The sequence below is a fragment of the Ascaphus truei genome, chromosome 8 (assembly GCF_040206685.1).
Source record: "Ascaphus truei isolate aAscTru1 chromosome 8, aAscTru1.hap1, whole genome shotgun sequence".
Lineage (NCBI taxonomy): Eukaryota > Metazoa > Chordata > Amphibia > Anura > Ascaphidae > Ascaphus > Ascaphus truei.
In genome coordinates, this window is record NC_134490.1 from 80558078 (window position 1) to 80580076 (window position 21999).

The 21999-nt window shown below is 48.3% G+C and overlaps 1 protein-coding gene across 1 annotated transcript in view; it reads right to left on the reverse strand.

The window, feature by feature from the left end:
- LOC142502043 (ovostatin-like) overlaps positions 1–21999 on the reverse strand; it is a 149390-nt gene that overhangs the window by 15389 nt on the left and 112002 nt on the right. Inside the window, exons 24-32 of the mRNA XM_075612834.1 lie at positions 15862–16038; positions 15578–15659; positions 8733–8892; positions 8084–8158; positions 5387–5549; positions 4093–4313; positions 3503–3718; positions 1563–1687; positions 832–922 (exon numbers count right to left, since the gene is read on the reverse strand). Coding sequence (XP_075468949.1) covers positions 832–922; positions 1563–1687; positions 3503–3718; positions 4093–4313; positions 5387–5549; positions 8084–8158; positions 8733–8892; positions 15578–15659; positions 15862–16038 — 1310 coding nt within the window. The remainder of the gene's footprint in view (positions 1–831; positions 923–1562; positions 1688–3502; positions 3719–4092; positions 4314–5386; positions 5550–8083; positions 8159–8732; positions 8893–15577; positions 15660–15861; positions 16039–21999) is intronic.

The following is a 21999-nucleotide window of genomic DNA, read 5'->3' on the forward strand; positions in this document are numbered from 1 at the left end:
CGGATACTGGGCCAAATTGAAAATTGTGGGCAGTGTTGGGAGGGGGTTGGGCTATATGGGTACTCCCAGGATGAGATTCAGGTTTGTGGTTTCTCCTTTGTACTGCTACCTTAACCCACAACCTGCCCCCCTCCTGTGCTGCTCTGACTCCTACCCATGAAACCAGTGTTGGCCAAGGTGCATGATGGGTTAACTTTTGCCTCTTACAGACATGCTTAAATGTAGTAATTTTGCTGTGATCAGGATACTGATGGAAAATAACTGCTAGAATAATTGTTACGAGAAGCGCGCGATATAGCTGGACTCGCTCGCCTCCCTAACTGAGACGTTGGCTGAATGCCTGTGTGTGTTCTCTAATACAATTTGTCCTGCAGGAAATGTGCCAGACTCAACTGCGGCAAAGGTGATAGCATACTCAGGAATGCACGCATGTCAAATGTGATCACAGAACAACAACTACTGACCAGGGAGTTCATCTCAACCGATGATAGGAATCCCCTGTTGTTGATGACATCATGAGCGATATCCTGAGTGCCATAGAATGCTGAAATATATCCGAAGCTAAGTACCCAATAAATTATATTTACTCAACTGGCGTTGGTGTTATTCATGTGTGCACTCGTGGTTGAGATCAACAACCTGAATCAATCTCTTGAATAAGTAATTTTCTTGTCAGAACACCCCCCATTTCTTAAACTTCATACACACCCTCAATGCCCCTTGCACATTGTAATGTCACATGGTTACATAAGCAGGAGATTCCGGTTTACTGTAACATTTTTCTGTTCTTTCTACCTCCAACCTGCCCTGCCCCTGGGGTTTCTCTCATACCTCACGGATGGAACCATAATCCGCTGTGTATCCAGACAGCATCTTTAGGTCTATAATGGCCATGTTGGACTGGTTCCGGCTGCCATGATAACTGCAACAGAGACAGGAGCGTCAGTCAAAATGTTTAGAGAAGAAGCAGAGCAAAGCTCGGGTGTGTAAAATAGACCTTGGTTTACAGAACTCTAAGGATTAAATGCATGTTTGCAAATGTAAATCTAATATCACAGACTTACAATTGGAAATATAGACACAGAGATGAATAGGTTGAATCTATGCCAGTGCAGAAACAAATCTTGCCTTATGCGCCAATATATATTTAGTTATTTTGTCTTTTAGTGAGAGACAGCTGTATATATGCTTAGTGCGAGGTGAGTGTAATGAGAAGTTACTTTCCATGTGATGGTTCTGCAGGCTGTAGTGAGACAGCTGTGGGCGCCTCAGCAAATGATACACGTACACCAAGTACCAGATACCCAAGCCTTGAGAATAAGAGGCATGTGGAGTAATCGCAGTCTATGGTATGATGTAATAACCCCCTGCTAGAGATAGTTGTGCATGACACAGTGCGGGAGATTCAGTGGTAATCACACAGTGACTCGCGTTAACTACTAGTGAAGTTAATGTCAGTGAACATGATATTGAGGTGCGGTAACCCGTATCCTACCTTCGTGAGTTCCAGCGAGAGAGAGAGAGCTGTATATGACAGTGAGAGATAGCTATGCACTCAGTACCTGACTTGGATGCTGATGGTAAAGGTATACGCCACATCATTTACACAGCTCTCAGACGATGTATTTACAGAGAGAGAAAAGGCCGAGTTTACTTTGGGCACCGGGATGTTATATCGAACTGTGGTCTGCAGAGAGAAAGCACAAAGCTCATACCCACATACACATCGCTATATAATGAGGCTGCTCACACCTATCTGATCCATCTATATCTATGTCTGAAATAATGTTTGTGTGTGTATGTCTTTTCCCTGCGTGATTGGCCCTGTGTTCCCCCTGTGTCATTGGCCACGGACGCACCCCCCGCCCCCCTCACCCCACCCCTCACATTGCACCTCTTGCCCTCACTTGGATTAGGAATCTCACTTAGCAGGACCATCCACACCACTACCACCCGCCGCCGGCCTCACCTCTCCCCCACCACCAACCCCCCTCACCCTGGTCATACCACTCTGTGTCCCTGTCTCCCGCTGAGACCCCCTGCTCCCGGGTATCACCTCCACCTGCCGTGCACCCCCATGCCCCCCGGGTGTCACCCCCCCCTACTGCCCCCTGTGTTGGTCCACCCCGGACCCTGCCCCCCACCCATTTCCCCAGTGCCCCCCTGTCACATGCGCGTTGCTGCGGCTCCAGCCTGGCGGTGCGCGCACGCTGCGGCTCCAGCCTGCGGCTGCTCCCGCTCATCAGGCACTTCAGCCTCCTCCCTCGCGCCCGTTCCGGGTTGCCGTTCGCTTGGCGGCCTGCGCTGCATGCTCCGCCTCCACCGGTCAGATCGCCCGCACAGGAGAGAGGCGCCTTCTGGACTGGTGGGAACGCAGACACTGGACGGAGGTGGCTGGTGTCCACCGGTGGGGGGAACGGGCGGGTCCTCAATGCAGTCGGTGTGTGTGTGTGTGTGTGTGTCAGTCACTGTGTGTGTGTGTGTGTGTGTGTGTGTGTGTGACACTGTGTGTGTGTATGTGTCTGACACTGTGTGTGTGTATGTGTCTGACACTGGGTTTGTGTGTGTGGCACTGTGTGCTGTGCGGGGGAAGGGAGGACCGGAGCAGCGCAAGGGGGGGAGGACCGGACCTGCGTAGAGGGGGGGGGAAGGACCACAGCTGCGCATGGGTGGGGGGAGGTGGAGAGAGATGAGGGGGGGTGGCGAGAGGAAGGGGCGGGAGGTTTTGGTCCCGGGCAGCGCCGGGTCTCTCAGCTAGTTGTATATAACCCAGGACCACATGATTCACGCGATAATGCGACGTTACCTGCGACGGGTTATTCACATTACTGTATAATGTCATATTGTTACCTGTAGCATTCACATTATAATGTTACACTGTTACCTGCAACAGGTTATTCACATACTAGAGATGGGCAAATGTTTTTGGTGGATTTTGATCTGCTGCAAATCGACTGGTTCCTTTGGTTCACGAATTTCCGCGGATTAATCTCAAAAGGGGCGATTCACTGTTTCCAGATTTTTGTAATTATTGCCAATCCAATCCGCAGATTACACAATCCACAGGTGGATTTTAAGAATCCAATCCGCAGATTCAGCAATCTTTGAAATCCACTAGTGCATTGCGGGATCCATGGATTGAATTGAGTAATCCACACGGATTGAAACAAGCACAATCCATCGACGGATTTTACACAGCGGAACAGATTTTGAATGGAAAACTCGGGAAATTACGTGAAACAGATTTGGCAGTTTCACCCATGTCTACCCAGGACCACATGATTCACGTGATAATGTAACATTGCCTGCGGCGGGTTATTCCCATTACTGTATAATGTCATATTGTTACATATTGTATAACATTCACATTATGATGTTACATTGTTACCCGTAGCATTCACTTATAATGTTACATTGTTACTTGCAACAGGTTATTCACATCATAACATAACAGTGTTACCTGCAGTGGGTAATTCACGTTAAATTGTTACTTGATCATTACCTGCACCAGGCAGCAGCCAGAACCGGTGACACTGAAGCTGTAATCCCCACTTGCTGTGGGTAGCGCCTCTCTCTGGACCACCAGTCTGTTGGAGCTATCCACATTGAACTGTGCAATCACTGCATTTTGTGCAGACACACGGACCTGGTTATTGGCGTTTTCTTTATATACCAGGCAGCCATAACCAGCGAGAGCCTGCAGGACCACCACTGTGTCCTGTATGAGAGGGAGATAAGGGGTTAATGAAGGTCTCTGCCCCCTGCCTGAAATAACACAAGTATTTCTGTATCAGTATTATCCTGGCTTTGCCATTGACTTTTTTAATGAGCTGTGGCCGATTTTCTTTCTGTCTGCACTAAAAGGGAGTGATGGAGCCAAAGTCCTGTACCATTTCTCCTCCACCTTTTCTGCTACTGATCCTGTATCTGCTTGGATATGGTCAACCACACTTTCCTCTGATGCACAGGTTCCCTTATTCACCCTATTCTTATATCAGTCTGATCTCAGGTCTCTCACTGACCCTGTGTATAACACCACCATGGCCACAGTTCCTAGTTATTTCAGACCTCACACCCAGAGCCCCTCATTACCGCTGTTGACCGGTATCCCCCATTTGAATTCTGCTGCCGAGCCAACCATAGAGTGATCTGAGCCATGTAGGTTTTATCTTGCGGAGATGAAGAAGGACCCTTAGTCAGGCCAAGCAGTATGTAGGCGGTAATCTCTATATCAGCCGAGGCATAGGGGGCATAGAAGAAAGGAACTTTCTCCAAATCTGGCTTCACTTTGCGCTCCCAATGAACGGTGCCATCTGTAAGGAGGGGAGGAAGGTAGAGATAAAGAGAGAGGGGTACAGAGAGAAAAAAGGAAAGACAAAGAATGATGGAATTAACATTAATTTTATATTTTCATTCCTATGTAGTGTACAGTATATAGTTACATATAGGACTTTGCATCCTGCCTCGAAAGCTTACAGTCTAATTTTTGGTGCCTGAGGACAGGGCCATCAAAAAGGGTGAACATCTAAGACAGTTGTCCCGGGCTCATTGTAGGAAGGAGCCTGACCACCTGCGTGTATCTGTGGGGCTGACTTCTGAAATTCCGCAGTCAATAAGAGGACTTAAATCAGTTGGCAAAACTCTTAGCAGGCCAGCCTGAGGCTACGGTCCCAGTGTTTCCTGCAGCACGCACATCTGTGGCCTGGCGGTGTGTGCGCAGGTGAAAGCCGCGTTGTGCGGTGTAGGGGGTGGGATGGTTGGCGAGGGGGGTGAGGCCATTACGCGGGGGAGGGGCGCAGCCATGACGTCCGCGCAGCACAAAGCACAGCACACTCCCTTATTGGTCCACCCGATCTGCTCTGCCATTGGCTGCCGCACATCACGTGATCGCGTTGCCGCAAAGGAAGACAAAATTCTTGTCTTGCCTGCAAGCTAACGCATCATCGCGCTTTGCGGGAGCGGCCACCGAGGACCTGGTCTGAGGAAGATGAATCTGGGATTTTAACCAGGTTCCCATGTGTCAGAGAAGGTTCTCTTATCCACATTGCCCTAAACTCTCAGCCAGTCCCCTCTATATCATTGAATGAAGCAATAAATAGCTGTGTTTCCCATTAAATTGACACAACGGGGTGTAATCACTATTATTCACCTTTGGGCCTCAACACAAAAGGTCCTGCAGCGCATTGCAATGATTGGGACTAAAATCTTCTCTAGCTTGCGGAAGACACTGCATAGTGTATTGTATACTGTAAGTGTAACAGATATAAAGAAGTATATGATAGAAAATTGGTCATAGAGAGGTATATTTCTTGAATGCTTGAGCAGTGCTGGATAGGGGTGAATGGGACAAACCTATTATCAGACCTCAGTGGGGCACATGAAATACCTGTAGAAGTCGCCTCTGCCCTCAGCTGCTCAAACAGAGCATTGCTCTTCTCATAATTCCCGGCCACTCTGTAAGCGTAGAACATCAAAGCCCGGTTATAAAGGCTCTGCTGAGATCCAGAAGCGGCATCCAGGCAGCGGAGAGCTGAACGCAACAGTGTTTGCTGTAAGAAACAAAGAAGACATTAGTGATGATACATCTAGTCAGGCACATAGAATAGTGCAGGGCACCCGGGGGTGATATTTATTCATTGAGATAAACTATGGAATGGACTCATCTACTCATGGATCATACAGGGCCTGTCATATAAAGACAAAAGCTGCATACACTATTGAGAAGAGCCATTACAAATTCATTGATCGGACAGGGATCCATGTACCAATATACAGAATGCAGAATATGGAAGAGAAATCCCAATTTAATGGTATAGTAATAAAAGGACTTGTGCAGACCGATCACATATCTATTAATCTATACCTTTTAATATGTGATATGTCCCCCAATATACTTGCAGCCAGGTTCCCTTTGGCCCTCCTTACCTCCGCTACAACCGGGAGACTTGCCTGATGCTCAGGGAGGAGAGCGGGTACTGTAGGGAGTGCTTTGGCGCTCCGGAGGCTCTGCGGTGGGACGCCGGTAGGATGTCGCCATTTTGGATACTCGCGCATGCGCACAAAACACTCGCGCAATAGCTGTTTAGTTGCGGCGGCCATGCGCAGGACATGATAGAGCAGCGGCCATTACTCTAAAACAGCTCTGCAAGGGACTTCAAGTTCCTTGAGTCTTAGGGACAGAAGCAGGGAGCCGGATTGGATACATTTAGTGTGCACAGAAGGACCACGCCAGTCGGAGCCAGGAAAGAGAAGGGGAAGGTAGGGTCTGAGTGTCAGTGGCACTCAGACTAGGCCAGAGTACCCCCTTAGGTCCCAAATAGGCTCCACTCAAGTGAGCTTGTGCTTGCTTCAGTGAAGGCCCTAGATAGGGGCGCTTCCCCATTTAATTAGTGGTGTCAAGGACACAGAAGAAGATGCAGTGCAGTGATTGCGGCTGGTGATCTGGGACCAGACAACCTACGTACAGAGACTCTTAAAGGTGGGACCCTCCTACCGGAGACCACCCAACGCAGAGGCGGACACCATCATGGACGGTGACGTCGCTGGATCAGCGGATCCCCATCGCTAATTCGGCCACACCGAGTACTGGAGTACTCGGCAGGTAGCTCACAAAGTGCACCAACAACTCACGGGGTAGCGCTACTCCCTACACTTTTGGGTGGGCCAGGACTTTGGGGAAAAGGACATCAGGGTGCCTAGCACCTAATGTACTTTGGGGACACTCATTGGTGGTACAGAGTTGGGGTTGTTATACTGTGTGGTACAGGGTACTGTTTATGGTTCATAGTAAAGATTGTTATTATTATATATATAGACGTGTATGTGTATTACTGTGTTCCTGGGAGGGGCTTATTCTGCTGCGTCAGGATCCCTTTCAGGTGGAGGCGCTGCACCAAGGTGGACATCTGATCGCCCCAGGTTCCCAGGTTCCCAGGTTCCCAGTGGCGGAGGCTCTGGCCCTCTGTGAGCCAACAGGTAACGGCAGTACCGGTAGACTCTTTATTAAGGGGGAAGAGGGCTACATACTATATACATTGTGTGTTACAAAAGAACACACATCGCAACACAAACATTCTTTGCATAGGAAGCTGGTAGAGGTGTCTGTAACACAAGGAAACACATGGGGCCACCTTGGAGCCCATGGCTGAAGGGGCCCCACACAACCTCCTGTGCTTCTGGACAAGTCTGATGTTGGGGGCTGGAACCCCTGTGAGACTATTACCGAGGGTCCAGCAAGACCCGGAGCCCCCACCGTGGAGGGGGATTTATAAGTTATTGATATGACACAGTAAAATCTCTGCAGGTTTAATACAAGGAAGCCAATTGTGTCGTTTGATTATCCAACAATGTTGGGAGAGCCGTAGGTATAAGATTTGATTATACATACTGTACTTAGGACCCAGGGAAAGTGACATGTTTACTTTGCTTGTTGTAAAAATATGTATATATTGGTAGGGAGTTAGCAGGCAAAATGCATGATTCTGTGTGTGAATGTCCCGTTAAATATTACGATTAACCAGCGAGAGATTACCATTTACATTACTCATTCAGGCACTTTTTGTTTCTTGTTTTATGGAATGCTTTGCCAGTGGTAAAAATGAGACCCCTTCAGCTCAGGAGAGTGCAAAGCAGAAATGAAAGTGTTAAAAAGAAGTACACCAATCTGCAGTGGAGACACATGAGACTTAAAATATTAACTGTGAGCCACGTTGCCATTCAATTCTCTTTCTTCCTTTGGGGAAGGAAGTCTGTTATGATCAGAGAGGAGGCTGGTATCGCTTCTGCTTGGACACACTGTGTATAAAGGAAGTGTGTGTGCATACAGAGGGTTGCAATGCTTCTGTACACACTGCACCAGTGTCAGTTTGGAAAATGAGTTTGTGCATCAGCTTCTGATTGTGCTGCACCAGTTCTGTTTATAGATGGATACAGCTTGTGCAACGCACAACAGAGAGAGGACAATGGGGACATCTTGTGGTCACTTGTTTGCTGCACTTTCCCTGGAGATAATGGAAAGCTTAATTCCCCTGATAGTAGACTGGGTGGGAGTAGAAGCCAGTAAGTAGCAGGATACATCACTTACCCCTCCTGGGTAATCAGACTGCAGCAGGATAGCGACGACATATGCAGTGAAACTGATATCATTTTCAGCACCACCCTATGAAATAAAAATGTAACAAGAGCCATTAATAATACACCTGCTGGAATATACACAGAGCCGGTGTAACCCCTCCAAGGAGAAATACTACAAAGTGTATCTATTTATTTACAGCTCCCAGTTGCAACAGCACCAGCATTACCAGGGGAAAAACAAAACATATCAATCAATGGGATCTTTGTCTTTGATAAATCTGGTGCTGTTCTCTGCATTACTATTTCTGCACTGGTTTTGCAGCGGGGAAACTTTGGCTCAAGTTCCCTATAATGAGAAGCAGGATAACGAGGCTTAATTGAAGGTTCATCGTCATATGGGAAAAAAGCAAAAAGTATTTTACCAAAAGTCTGAGGCAGATCTTTCTCACAGAATATTCCAACCTGCCCCTCACCCCCAGCTATTTATAATCCGAAGCCTCTCGCCTTATCAAATGAATCCCATTGGTAATGTGTTGCAGGCCCCTCTAGTAGTAAATAGGACATGGATTACTTTATAACATCAATATTAAGCAGCCTTTTGCAGTCTCGCCCCCCCTCCCCTCCCCCCCAGTGCCCCCAGGTCAGCCTGCCTCTCTTACCTTCAATGCGCTGTTAAACAGAGTCCCCGTGGGTTTGAAGCAGCCACTTTTCAGGTTCTGGAGGCGTTCCAGGTAGATTAGGGCTCGATTCTGGACGTTAGGATCAACAAAGGTGTACGGCTTTAGTTGTTCGAAGGTCCAGAAGGTTAAAGCGGTCAGCCTGAGACAGAGAACAAAGCTCACAAACTATCTATACAGAGTCCTACAAACAGCACCCCTCACACACAGCGCTCACTGTAGCAACTTTTCAATCCCTAAAAAGTATGGCTCCTCCCAAAAAGGCTTTTTTTTTTTTTTTTTTTTAAACGATCCTTTATTGTAAATTGAAATATATATTGAAACAAAGTCTCATATAAAAGAAAACATATGCTTATGTAGCCTTTCCCCCAAGAATCCCATGTCCTCACACGAATTTGGGGTACCATCCATTCGCTTGGAACCTGAAATACAATACAGATGTTAACAACACATTACACACTACAATGCAAGGCAGACACTAATAGTGCAAGCTCATCCAGGTAGGAAAGCTTCTGGAAGGACACTGGGAACTGGAATGCCAACAGGCCACAGGAACACAGAGGGTTTCAGAGTAGCTGCTTCAGCGCAGCAAAGGCGAAGACCGACAGGTACTGGAAGCATAGGGAAGAAGGCTAAGACAGGCCAAACAGGAATGCTTGTGGTAAGCACAGTTACTTGAGAAAGTCTATGTTCAGCAACTTCCTGGAGGAAAGGCAGCAACTAAATAGCGCAGGAAGCCAATCAGGCCGGAGCTGCACAGGAGGCAGAAAGAAACAGGTGATACCTGATTGCAGGTTTACGGAGGGCTTGTCTGGAAACTGAATAGTTCTGTAAGGATGAGTTCCAGCCAAACCCAGGAGCGGAATCCTTACAGGGCTTAACAAAGTCCATGGCAAGTCCCGATGGTGGTATAAGAGTAGAGTCAGTGGCCACAGGGTTACTGTGACTCCTTCCTCTGGTTTGGGTCACGGGCCTAGTGGTAGCTGCAAGAGATAGTCCCGTACTCAAAATACCTGTCTCTGCATAGCATCCCGCAGCTCCATACGGTGTCATGATGGTATCGTCCTCACCGGTGGCCACTCTCGCGAGACCTGCTGGTTGGGTCGGGTTCCACGCTGAAAGTGACATCACATCCGGCAGCGCCGTAAGTGCGTCATCGCTCCTTTGCACACCGAACAAGGCACCGCCTGGTACCTCGTCCACATGGCCGCAACAGGAACCTGGTTGAAGTATGATGATGGGGCCTCACCAATCCGAAGGTAGGGAACGTCCGCAGGTTCCGTCGGGTCGACCGCAGGCGCGTCTTTCGCTCCGATGGGATCGACCTCTGCCTTGGGACTAAGCCGGGGCTCTAGACGCACCATTGCCTCCCGAAGGGACCTCTCCGGATCTGGACTCCGCCGCAGGCTGTAGGTAGGGCTTGTTCTCGCCACAAGTGGCTTGGATCGCAGTTCCGTTGGATAGCAACCCACTGACACTTGGCTGCACGTATCATCTTCAGAGGATGGGAAGGACACCTCCTCAGGGGAATGGCGTCGGGGCAACCCACATTCCATGGCAGCAATTGGCCTGGAGCTCTCTCACGCCACCAGGGGAAGCGCACCCAACTTTCCCTGGGCAGTCCGCTCACCCTGTAGATCGACTTGTAAGGGTTCCAGTCCTGGAATCGACGCAGGCATCACAGCTGGTACAGCGGTTGGCACCGGTACACTGGGGCCTCCGGTCACGGGATTAGGGCCCACAGGCCCATGAGGGGTTTCGTGCTTTAATGGTCAGGGAAGTCCGCACCAAGGAGTGGGAGGACTGTAAGGGCCGCACCGGTTGGTGTGGTGGCTCGGTCGTGTGGTAGAAAAGCATTGGCTGGCCCACAGCTTGCAGGCCGCATAAAGTAGGCCCCGCAGTTCTGGCATTGCGCAGTGGGGCTAGCTTCGCCTCTGCAAAGCCGGCATTGCGGGCAGATGCACCGCAGATGGTAATGTTCATGTAGGGTCACCACCAGGTAGCACCTTGGTAGATGGAAGTTTTCTATCTCCAAGGAGGACATTTTTCTTTGTAATTGAGACGGACAGTGATTGTAGGCAGCAGCTCACTGAAACTCCTTTCACTTGCTTAGCTCAGTGGAAATGAAGTGGGGCAGTTTGTGTTCAGCTCCTCCCAGAACAGGAACAATTCCTGTGCTTCTTCCCTAGCACAGAGGGGGAGGGCACAAGGTCTGCACCCGGATTGGCTGCACACAGACCCAAGTTCCACCTCCACCCCTGTCACTCAGGGAGGCTGCCTGAGGGTGGGGAAAACCCAGGATTATGTCTGACAATGCTTGTACTTACCAAGACTGATATGCCAGGCAGGGCAGACAGGTAGCCAAGACTGGCATGGCTACCCTTACATCAAATTCATGGAAAGCATTACAATAATTTTGAGTCCAAGTCTTTAGATTATCTGACAGATCTATGAGAACTGGCTTCTTACATGCTTTCTCGTGTTTTCTCTTTACAGCAGATTATAAAATAAAAGGTAAATAAAATAAAACCAACCGAAGCAGCGATCAAATCTGATCAAATTAAACATATTAACATTTAACAAAAATTAAAAAAATTAAAAATAAACTAAACAATGATGGCCTCTAAGGGGTTCTACAGACCAGGGTAGGACAGAGGAATATATGCTAACCCACGTAGACAAACATGAACAAACCAGTAGCACTAGCATTAATACCAGCATTAACCCAACTCCTGGGCAACCATACTTTGAATTTGTACATATATTGTAGATTAAAACTCTATACAACCTCTCTCTAGATAGCTCTTTAGCACCCTTGACCCAGAACCTTGCATGTGTCCATCACGTCCTGTAAATTCAATCCATCTGTGGATTCATTCTTGTCTATTATGCACATTTTCATAGTATACTTCCCATCTAAACATAGCTATTGATCTATTTGTTTGGGTTACCAGTTGAGAAATAGAGGGGGAGCTGGATCTAATCAAGCAGTCCATAATACACTTTATGCCGAAAGGAGAATTAGATCTATCAAGGCTTGTTTTGGATGAGTAAACCAGGGTGTCATGACCCCAAACAAAAAAGGCCTATAATCTGTGCTTATCTTCCTGTTTAATAGTATGCCCAGGAGTTGGGTGATTTAATTCCAGAAACATCTGATCTTGCCACATTCCCATATAGTTAAGGGTGGAGTGGTGGTGGGGGGGGGAGGGGGTGGAGATGAGAGAAGGAAATAATTTCTTATCTTGCATCAAACGGGCAATGGATGGAAGGGAAGTAAACATAATTATGCCCCTTTACAAAGCATTAGTAAGACCACACCTTGAATATGGAGTACAATTTTGGGCACCAATCCTAAGAAAAGACATTATGGAACTAGAGAGAGTGCAGAGAAGAGCCACCAAATTAATAAAGGGGATGGACATTCTAACTTATGAGGAGAGGCTAGCTAAATTAGATTTATTTACATTAGAAAAGAGGCGTCTAAGATGGGATATGATAACTATATACAAATACATTCAGGGACAATACAAGGAGCTTTCAAAAGAACTGTTCATCCCACGGGCAGTACAAAGGACTCGGGGCCATCCCTTAAGGTTGGAGGAAAGGAAATTTCACCAGCAACAAAGGAAAGGGTTCTTTACAGTAAGGGCAGTTAAAATGTGGAATTCATTACCCATGGAGACTGTGATGGCAGATACAATAGATTTGTTCATAAAAAGGTTGGACATCTTTTTAGATGGGAAAGGTATACAGGGATATACCAAATAAGTATACATGGGAAGGATGTTGATCCAGGGATTAATCCGATTGCCAATTCTTGGAGTCAGGAAAGAATTAATTTTTCCCCTTAATGGGGTTTTTTGTTTGCCTTCCTCTGGATCAATAAGTAAGTATAGATACAGGATAAAGTATCTGTTGTCTAAATTTAGCATAGGTTGAACTTGATGGACCTACGTCTTTTTTCAACCTCATCTACTATGTAACTATATGTAACTATGTAACTCTTGCAACAGTCACAAAGGGATAAGGTGCTAGGAGCATTGAATAATTTGGGAACGAAACCTTCCAGAGGCAAGGAAAGAAGGGGCCCCTATATACTGTACAGCACTCTAAATCCCGAGTAATAGTGATTAGTCTAAAATGTAACCTTTATTAAGGATGCATATAAAATAATGTTGGACAAACAAACGCTTATTGTACATAAAAAAGACGCACATTCGCTGATACAGGATGTGATTACAACCTCAGTAAGGGATGGAGAACCTAATTTAACCAAAGTGGTAAAAACCAGGCATCATATAGTGTATCCCTATATGTCCTGTAAGTAACTTATCGCGAGTGTCCAAGTTAGAAACCAACAAGACACATTGTTACACCACTAATGCTCATTCTATCAGTGCAAACACACAACTTAATAAAGTGGTTTAGACAATACAGTATATCCACTTTGGCCAGGTAAAGCCAAAATATCAGTTTAGCCTATATCCTAAGCCACAGTCACTCTCTAAATTGTAATACATCTTGTAATCATCCTGTATATACTGTAGAGTGCTGTATATAGGGGTCCCTTCTTTCATTGCCTCGGCAAGGTTTTGTTCCCACATTCCCATATACAATGCATAAAATTGGCATCAGCGCACCACATTAGGACAGTTACTGGAGATATCTTGTCTAAATGTTTTTAATTGTGCTGGACTAATATAGGCTCTGTTGGGAATCTTAAATTGTCATTCAGGCAGATGCACTGTGGGAGTTGCTCTTCTCAGCCTATTAAAATACTGTAAATTCAGATTCCAGTCTGGGAGATCTTGGAAATCTCCCCTCCAAGTGATTATAAGGCTGTCCCAGATTCTAAGGTCCCTGACTTTGTAAGAGGTTTATATATATATGATGAATTTTACATTTAAACAAGGGATCTGGTTTTAAATAAGAGTATATACACCCACATTCAAAGACTGTAGGCTGTTATCTGGCAATAGAAAATATATAATATTTAAGTTGCATATATGCCAAGAAATTGCCTGCAGGAATATTTAACTCTATCTGTGCTTCCTGAAAGGAGAGCACTGAGCCCCTCTCTATAGTATAACACAGATATAATTTACATAATCCCATAGATTCCCATTCTCTAAAAATTATAGATTCATTGCCCACCTGAAAATCTGGATTCACTACTAATGGCAAATATTTTATCAGTGATTTGGGTTCTTTTAAAAGGCCCAGAAGTTTCTTGCAGGCTCTCCTTGTGTCTGTGAACAATATATTGTTTCTTACTGCTACTGATATATTTTAATCCCGAATTTGTGTAAGGGCTGATAAGGCTATTGGAGCAGCAATATCTCTCTCTATCACAGGGAGTGTCAAAATATGTGTGTTTGTTAGTCATTCTCTTGCTATTTTGAACAGACATATATCATTAAACTTTTCGAGGTCAGGGAGAGAACAAGCTCCTGTATCTTTATGCAATTTCAGTTTTGCCAGACTGATTCCACGTTTCTTACCTTCCCAAATAAAATTTTATATCTCTCTATTTAGTCGTTGTGAGTCTCTTTTTCGTAATAATAGTGGTAACATCATTAATAAACAGTACATTCTTGGAATACCTGTAATTTTCAAAAGTCCTATTCGTCCAAGCATGCTTAGTGGCAAAGCTTTCCAAATACTGAGATTTTTGCATAATGTGGCTATAACAGCACTGGCATTTATATCGTACAATTTTTTGAGGTTTGACGGAATCAAAATTCCCAAATATTTTATACTGCTACAGTAACTGCTGTTATAAAAGGGCATTTTTCATGCCAAGCTGGTATTTTGATTAATCCTATATTCAGGACTTCTGATTTTGTAATATTTATTTTATAGCCCGAGAATGAGCCAAAAATATCCAAAGTCTCTAGAATAACGGGATAGGCGACTTCGGGTCTGCTAATATATAATAAAGTTTCGTCCGCGTACATGGCAATTTTAATCTCTGTTTTTACTATCCTAATCCCTTCAAATTCTTGACAATTCCTCAAATAGATAGCCAAGGGTTCCAGAGCGATAGCAAATAGTAGAGGAAATAGTGGGCAACCCTGTCTAGTCCCTCTTTTTAAATCGAATATTTATGAAGTGGAGTTGCCTGCAAAAACCTTAGCTCTTGGCTTAGTATAAACCCTCTTAATAGCATTCCTAAATTCACCCACAATACCAAATTTCTGTAACACAGTATATAAATGATCCCACACTACCATATCATAGGTCTTCTCAGCATCCAGACTGAGAAGACATGGAGACACTGCAGTCATGGTAATTTGTACCTGTTGGATTGGAGCTTGAACTTTCCTAATATTTGAACTAGGGTTTCTGACCCAAATGAACCCCGTTTAGTCTGGGGATATTTCAGATGGTAAATGGATCTTCAATCTTTAAGTCAGAATGTTTGCATATAATTTATAATCAATATTCAGTAACGAAATTGGTCTATATGAGTACACGTTCAAAAAGACTTAATCATATTACTTCTATGATATCCTTTCATTAAAGTATAAAAGGCAATATGGATTGACAATTAGTCACTTCATAAATGGTCTTTAGCTCTTTAGGCGATAGATCTTTAGAGGAAAAAAAACAAAACAATGGAAAACTGTAGAAAACTAATAAAATAATGACTAGACCACAAATAAAGTTGATAGGAATGTAAATGCATCATCAAAATGGATGCTGTTCATACAGTATAATGCTGCCCTGGAGCCGCCCTCCTGATTCCTCCCTTTTACACACACGTCCCTTTGCTTTCTCGGGTGCAGACTGGCTCTGGGCTTACATTGTCACGCTTCACTCACCATGCACTTCCCTGAGAATGACTTGCTCCAAAAGCGCTGAAACTTCCATCAGAGTGCCGGTATCCAAGCTGCTTGATATATCCTGAGAAAGAACAGTGAGGGGAATATATGGGTAGAGAAAGCATAGGATTTCCACCCCTCTTTACTACATGCAGACAGAAAGCATCTCTCTAGATAACACGCGCACACATGCATACAACTACAGACAACAAGGTTCTAAGCAAAGTTCTTGAAACACACACCAAACATTAATGGTACTGTGCAGAGAGGTGAAGAATTCCTACCATTACTCATGAATCCCACTGCTCTGTCTTTAATCTCCGCAGTCAGCTGACCCGTGCAATTCAGATATTTCAGCACAAACGGTATTGGCATCAAAGTAGCAAGATTCTGTTCACCGCAGCCCGTGGGCATCTGGATCAGAGACTCAGGATTGTTCACAGCGTGGCCCAATAGATCGCCTGCAGAAGGGAAAAGAGACACAGGTCAGGAACACAAAGGAGAATAGGAGGAGGGAGGGGGAGAGGGAGAGGGAGAATGTATATTTCATTTTTATTTTTTTACTTTTTTGTAGCATTTTCATATCAAGGAATCATAACAAAGACAGCACATCAAAATAAAATGTACAGGGTAAAAATAAATTACTGAAATTGAATAATAATAATAATTTTAATAATAATAGGGTAGGGGGATGGGAGGGAAGAAGGGGGAGATGTCCCGAGATTGGTACAAAGAATACATCACATTTGTTGAGATTCATGCACCAATTAAACAGTTACAGAATATCTCTTGCGAGAACATATATGTGACTCACATCAGCCTAATAGAGTTTAATCTTGGGACATTCCCACCAGATACGCAGGATGGAGCCCAGGTTACCACATTCCCACCAGATACGCAGGATGGAGCCCAGGTTACCACATTCCCACCAGATACGCAGGATGGAGCCCAGGTTACCACATTCCCACCAGATACGCAGGATGGAGCCCAGGTTACCACATTCCCACCAGATACGCAGGATGGAGCCCAGGTTACCACATTCCCACCAGATATGCAGGATGGAGCCCAGGCTACCACATTCCCACCAGATACGCAGGATGGAGCCCAGGCTACCACATTCCCACCAGATATGCAGGATGGAGCCCAGGCTACCACATTCCCACCAGATACGCAGGATGGAGCCCAGGTTACCACATTCCCACCAGATACGCAGGATGGAGCCCAGGCTACCACATTCCCACCAGATACGCAGGATGGAGCCCAGGCTACCACATTCCCACCAGATATGCAGGATGGAGCCCAGGCTACCACATTCCCACCAGATACGCAGGATGGAGCCCAGGCTACCACATTCCCACCAGATACGCAGGATGGAGCCCAGGCTACCACATTCCCACCAGATATGCAGGATGGAGCCCAGGCTACCACATTCCCACCAGATACGCAGGATGGAGCCCAGGCTACCACATTCCCACCAGATACGCAGGATGGAGCCCAGGCTACCACATTCCCACCAGATACGCAGGATGGAGCCCAGGCTACCACATTCCCACCAGATACGCAGGATGGAGCCCAGGCTACCACATTCCCACCAGATACGCAGGATGGAGCCCAGGCTACCACATTCCCACCAGATACGCAGGATGGAGCCCAGGCTACCACATTCCCACCAGATACGCAGGATGGAGCCCAGGCTACCACATTCCCACCAGATACGCAGGATGGAGCCCAGGCTACCACATACCCACCAGATACGCAGGATGGAGCCCAGGCTACCACATTCCCACCAGATACGCAGGATGGAGCCCAGGCTACCACATTCCCACCAGATACGCAGGATGGAGCCCAGGCTACCACATTCCCACCAGATACGCAGGATGGAGCCCAGGCTACCACATTCCCACCAGATACGCAGGATGGAGCCCAGGTTACCACATTCCCACCAGATACGCAGGATGGAGCCCAGGCTACCACATTCCCACCAGATACGCAGGATGGAGCCCAGGCTACCACATTCCCACCAGATACGCAGGATGGAGCCCAGGCTACCACATTCCCACCAGATATGCAGGATGGAGCCCAGGCTACCACATTCCCACCAGATACGCAGGATGGAGCCCAGGCTACCACATTCCCACCAGATACGCAGGATGGAGCCCAGGCTACCACATTCCCACCAGATATGCAGGATGGAGCCCAGGCTACCACATTCCCACCAGATATGCAGGATGGAGCCCAGGCTACCACATTCCCACCAGATATGCAGGATGGAGCCCAGGCTACCACATACCCACCAGATACGCAGGATGGAGCCCAGGCTACCACATTCCCACCAGATACGCAGGATGGAGCCCAGGTTACCACATTCCCACCAGATACGCAGGATGGAGCCCAGGCTACCACATTCCCACCAGATACGCAGGATGGAGCCCAGGCTACCACATTCCCACCAGATACGCAGGATGGAGCCCAGGTTACCACATTCCCACCAGATACGCAGGATGGAGCCCAGGCTACCACATTCCCACCAGATACGCAGGATGGAGCCCAGGCTACCACATTCCCACCAGATACGCAGGATGGAGCCCAGGCTACCACATTCCCACCAGATACGCAGGATGGAGCCCAGGCTACCACATTCCCACCAGATACGCAGGATGGAGCCCAGGCTACCACATTCCCACCAGATACGCAGGATGGAGCCCAGGCTACCACATTCCCACCAGATACGCAGGATGGAGCCCAGGCTACCACATTCCCACCAGATACGCAGGATGGAGCCCAGGTTACCACATTCCCACCAGATACGCAGGATGGAGCCCAGGCTACCACATTCCCACCAGATACGCAGGATGGAGCCCAGGCTACCACATTCCCACCAGATACGCAGGATGGAGCCCAGGCTACCACATTCCCACCAGATACGCAGGATGGAGCCCAGGCTACCACATTCCCACCAGATACGCAGGATGGAGCCCAGGCTACCACATTCCCACCAGATACGCAGGATGGAGCCCAGGCTACCACATTCCCACCAGATACGCAGGATGGAGCCCAGGCTACCACATTCCCACCAGATACGCAGGATGGAGCCCAGGCTACCACATTCCCACCAGATACGCAGGATGGAGCCCAGGCTACCACATTCCCACCAGATATGCAGGATGGAGCCCAGGCTACCACATTCCCACCAGATATGCAGGATGGAGCCCAGGCTACCACATACCCACCAGATACGCAGGATGGAGCCCAGGCTACCACATTCCCACCAGATACGCAGGATGGAGCCCAGGCTACCACATTCCCACCAGATACGCAGGATGGAGCCCAGGCTACCACATACCCACCAGATACGCAGGATGGAGCCCAGGCTACCACATTCCCACCAGATACGCAGGATGGAGCCCAGGCTACCACATTCCCACCAGATACGCAGGATGGAGCCCAGGTTACCACATTCCCACCAGATACGCAGGATGGAGCCCAGGTTACCACATTCCCACCAGATACGCAGGATGGAGCCCAGGCTACCACATTCCCACCAGATACGCAGGATGGAGCCCAGGCTACCACATTCCCACCAGATACGCAGGATGGAGCCCAGGCTACCACATTCCCACCAGATATGCAGGATGGAGCCCAGGCTACCACATTCCCACCAGATACGCAGGATGGAGCCCAGGCTACCACATTCCCACCAGATATGCAGGATGGAGCCCAGGCTACCACATTCCCACCAGATACGCAGGATGGAGCCCAGGCTACCACATTCCCACCAGATACGCAGGATGGAGCCCAGGCTACCACATTCCCACCAGATACGCAGGATGGAGCCCAGGCTACCACATTCCCACCAGATACGCAGGATGGAGCCCAGGTTACCACATTCCCACCAGATACGCAGGATGGAGCCCAGGCTACCACATTCCCACCAGATATGCAGGATGGAGCCCAGGCTACCACATTCCCACCAGATACGCAGGATGGAGCCCAGGCTACCACATTCCCACCAGATACGCAGGATGGAGCCCAGGCTACCACATTCCCACCAGATACGCAGGATGGAGCCCAGGCTACCACATTCCCACCAGATACGCAGGATGGAGCCCAGGCTACCACATTCCCACCAGATACGCAGGATGGAGCCCAGGTTACCACATTCCCACCAGCACAGGGGAGGGACGGCGGGATACATTGAGTGCACTGTAACTTGACAGGGGTGAAATACCACAGGTATAACATTTTGTAAATATTTTCTTTTACAACAACACAAGTAGAGTTTTTGGCTGCTTCCAGACCTCTATTTCTATTAGGGTGTGTAAGTCTATTTCCCACGCTAACATGTACTACAGGTGCAGCCACAATTATCCGAACACTTGCCTGGGAAAATCTGGGGCAATCTCCCAGTAATGCTGCAACATTTCAGTGACATTTCTGCAGACAGACTAATGGCCCATCGAATTAACACAGCGGGGGTCCCTGGCAGTCCCATTCAAACTGACCAGGGATCCCTGCTGTGTTAATCCGATGGGCCATTAGTCTGTCTGCAGAAATGTCACAGAAATGTTGCAGCATTACTGGGGTATTGCCAGGTGTGGGATTCAGCCGGTTCGCACCGGTTCGTGCAAACCTGTGCCTAAAATTTCCTCCGTTCGCAGAACCGGTGCGAGAAGGGAGAGAGCAGGGCTTCTGCTAAGGGACTGGGCAACTTGCTCCATCCTGATTGGCTGCTGCTGTGCAATGCAGCCAATCAGGAGGAGGTGGCAGGAGCCTGGGGGTGGGGCCAAAGAACGGAGAAAAGCATGCTGCAGAGAGAGGTGAGGTTGTGCCCTGTGCTGTTTGCCTCCTTGTGTCCTGTGCCGTTTGCCTGCTTGTGTCCTGTGCTGTTTGCCTCCTTGTGTCCATTTGTATTTGCACTGGTTGCAGGCTGCACTTATTTCCACTGGTTCCCCCTGGTCTCCCTGCTCCCCCAGTAGAGAAAAAAACGAGTGGCGCACAGCCAGGGAGCCAGGTGTGGAGTAAAAAAACTTTTCTTTATTGCAGCATGGTGAGAGACAAATTCACTCTATCTGTGTCCCCCAAGGGGGTGAATTTGTCTCTCACCATGCTGCAATAAAGAAAAGTTTTTTTTACTCCACACCTGGCTCCCTGGCTGTGCGCCATTCGTTTTTTTCTCTACTGGATGTCTTTGGATTCTGGATCCTTTCTTGCTTGCACGCCGGCAGAAAAAACCTGGAGATGATGTGAGTAGGGTTCATTGGCTTAGACTATTATAGTTGGGCATTATACCTACATGTCTTTATTCTGCCTACCCACTCCCATTGGTATCTCCAGGGGTTATTAATACTTATGCCTTCGGATGGAGTTGCTGCGGGCTTGAGCACCCCAATTCCTTTACCTCCCTGCTCCCCCACACTGGTCTCTCACCCCTGTGAGATGTGAAGGGTCAGAGAGAGATGTGAGGGGATCAGGGAGAGATGTGAGGGGGGCTGGGGGAGGGGGTCCGGGAGAGATGTGGGGGGCTGGGGGAGATGAGGGGGGCTGGGAGAGATGAGGGGGGCTGGGGGAGATGTATGGGGGGATGGGGGAGATGTGAGGGGGTCAGGGAGAGATGTGAGGGGGGGCTGGGAGAGCTGAGAGGGGGTCAGGGAGAGGTGTGAGGGGGGCTGGGAGAGATGCAAGGGGGGTCAGGGAGAGCTGTCTCTCTCTCTCTCACCCCGTCTCTCTCTCTCTCCCCGTCTCTCTCTCCCCGTCTCTCTCTCTCCCCGTCTCTCTCTCTCTCTCCCCCCATCTCTCTTTCCCCCCGTCTCTCTCTCTCCCCCGTCTCCCTCTCCCCCCGTCTCTCTCTCTCTCCCCGTCTCTCTCTCTCTCCCCCCGTCTCGCTCTCTCCACCCGTCTCTCTCTCTCCACCCGTCTCTCTCTCTTCCCCCGTCTCTCTCTCTTCCCCCGTCTCTCTCTCTTCCCCCGTCTCTCTCTCTTCCCCCGTCTCTCTCTCTTCCCCTGTCTCTCTCTCTTCCCCCGTCTCTCTCTCTTCCCCCGTCTCTCTCTCTTCCCCCGTCTCTCTCTCTTCCCCCGTCTCTCTCTCTTCCCCCGTCTCTCTCTCTTCCCCCGTCTCTCTCTCTTCCCCCGTCTCTCTCTCTCCCCGTCTCTCTCTCTCCCCCGTCTCTCTCTCTCCCACCATCTCTTTCTCTTTTCCCCCGTCTCTCTCTCTCCCCCGTCTCTCTTTCTCTTTCCACCCGTCTCTCTCTCTCCCACCATCTCTCTTTCTATTTCCCCCTGTCTCTCTCTCTCCCCCGTCTCTCTCTCTCCCCAGTCTCTCTCTCTCCCCAGTCTCTCTCTCTACCCCCGTCTCTCTCTCTACCCCGTCTCTCTCTCTACCCCCGTCTCTCTCTCTCTCCCCCGTCTCTCTCTCTCTCCCCCGT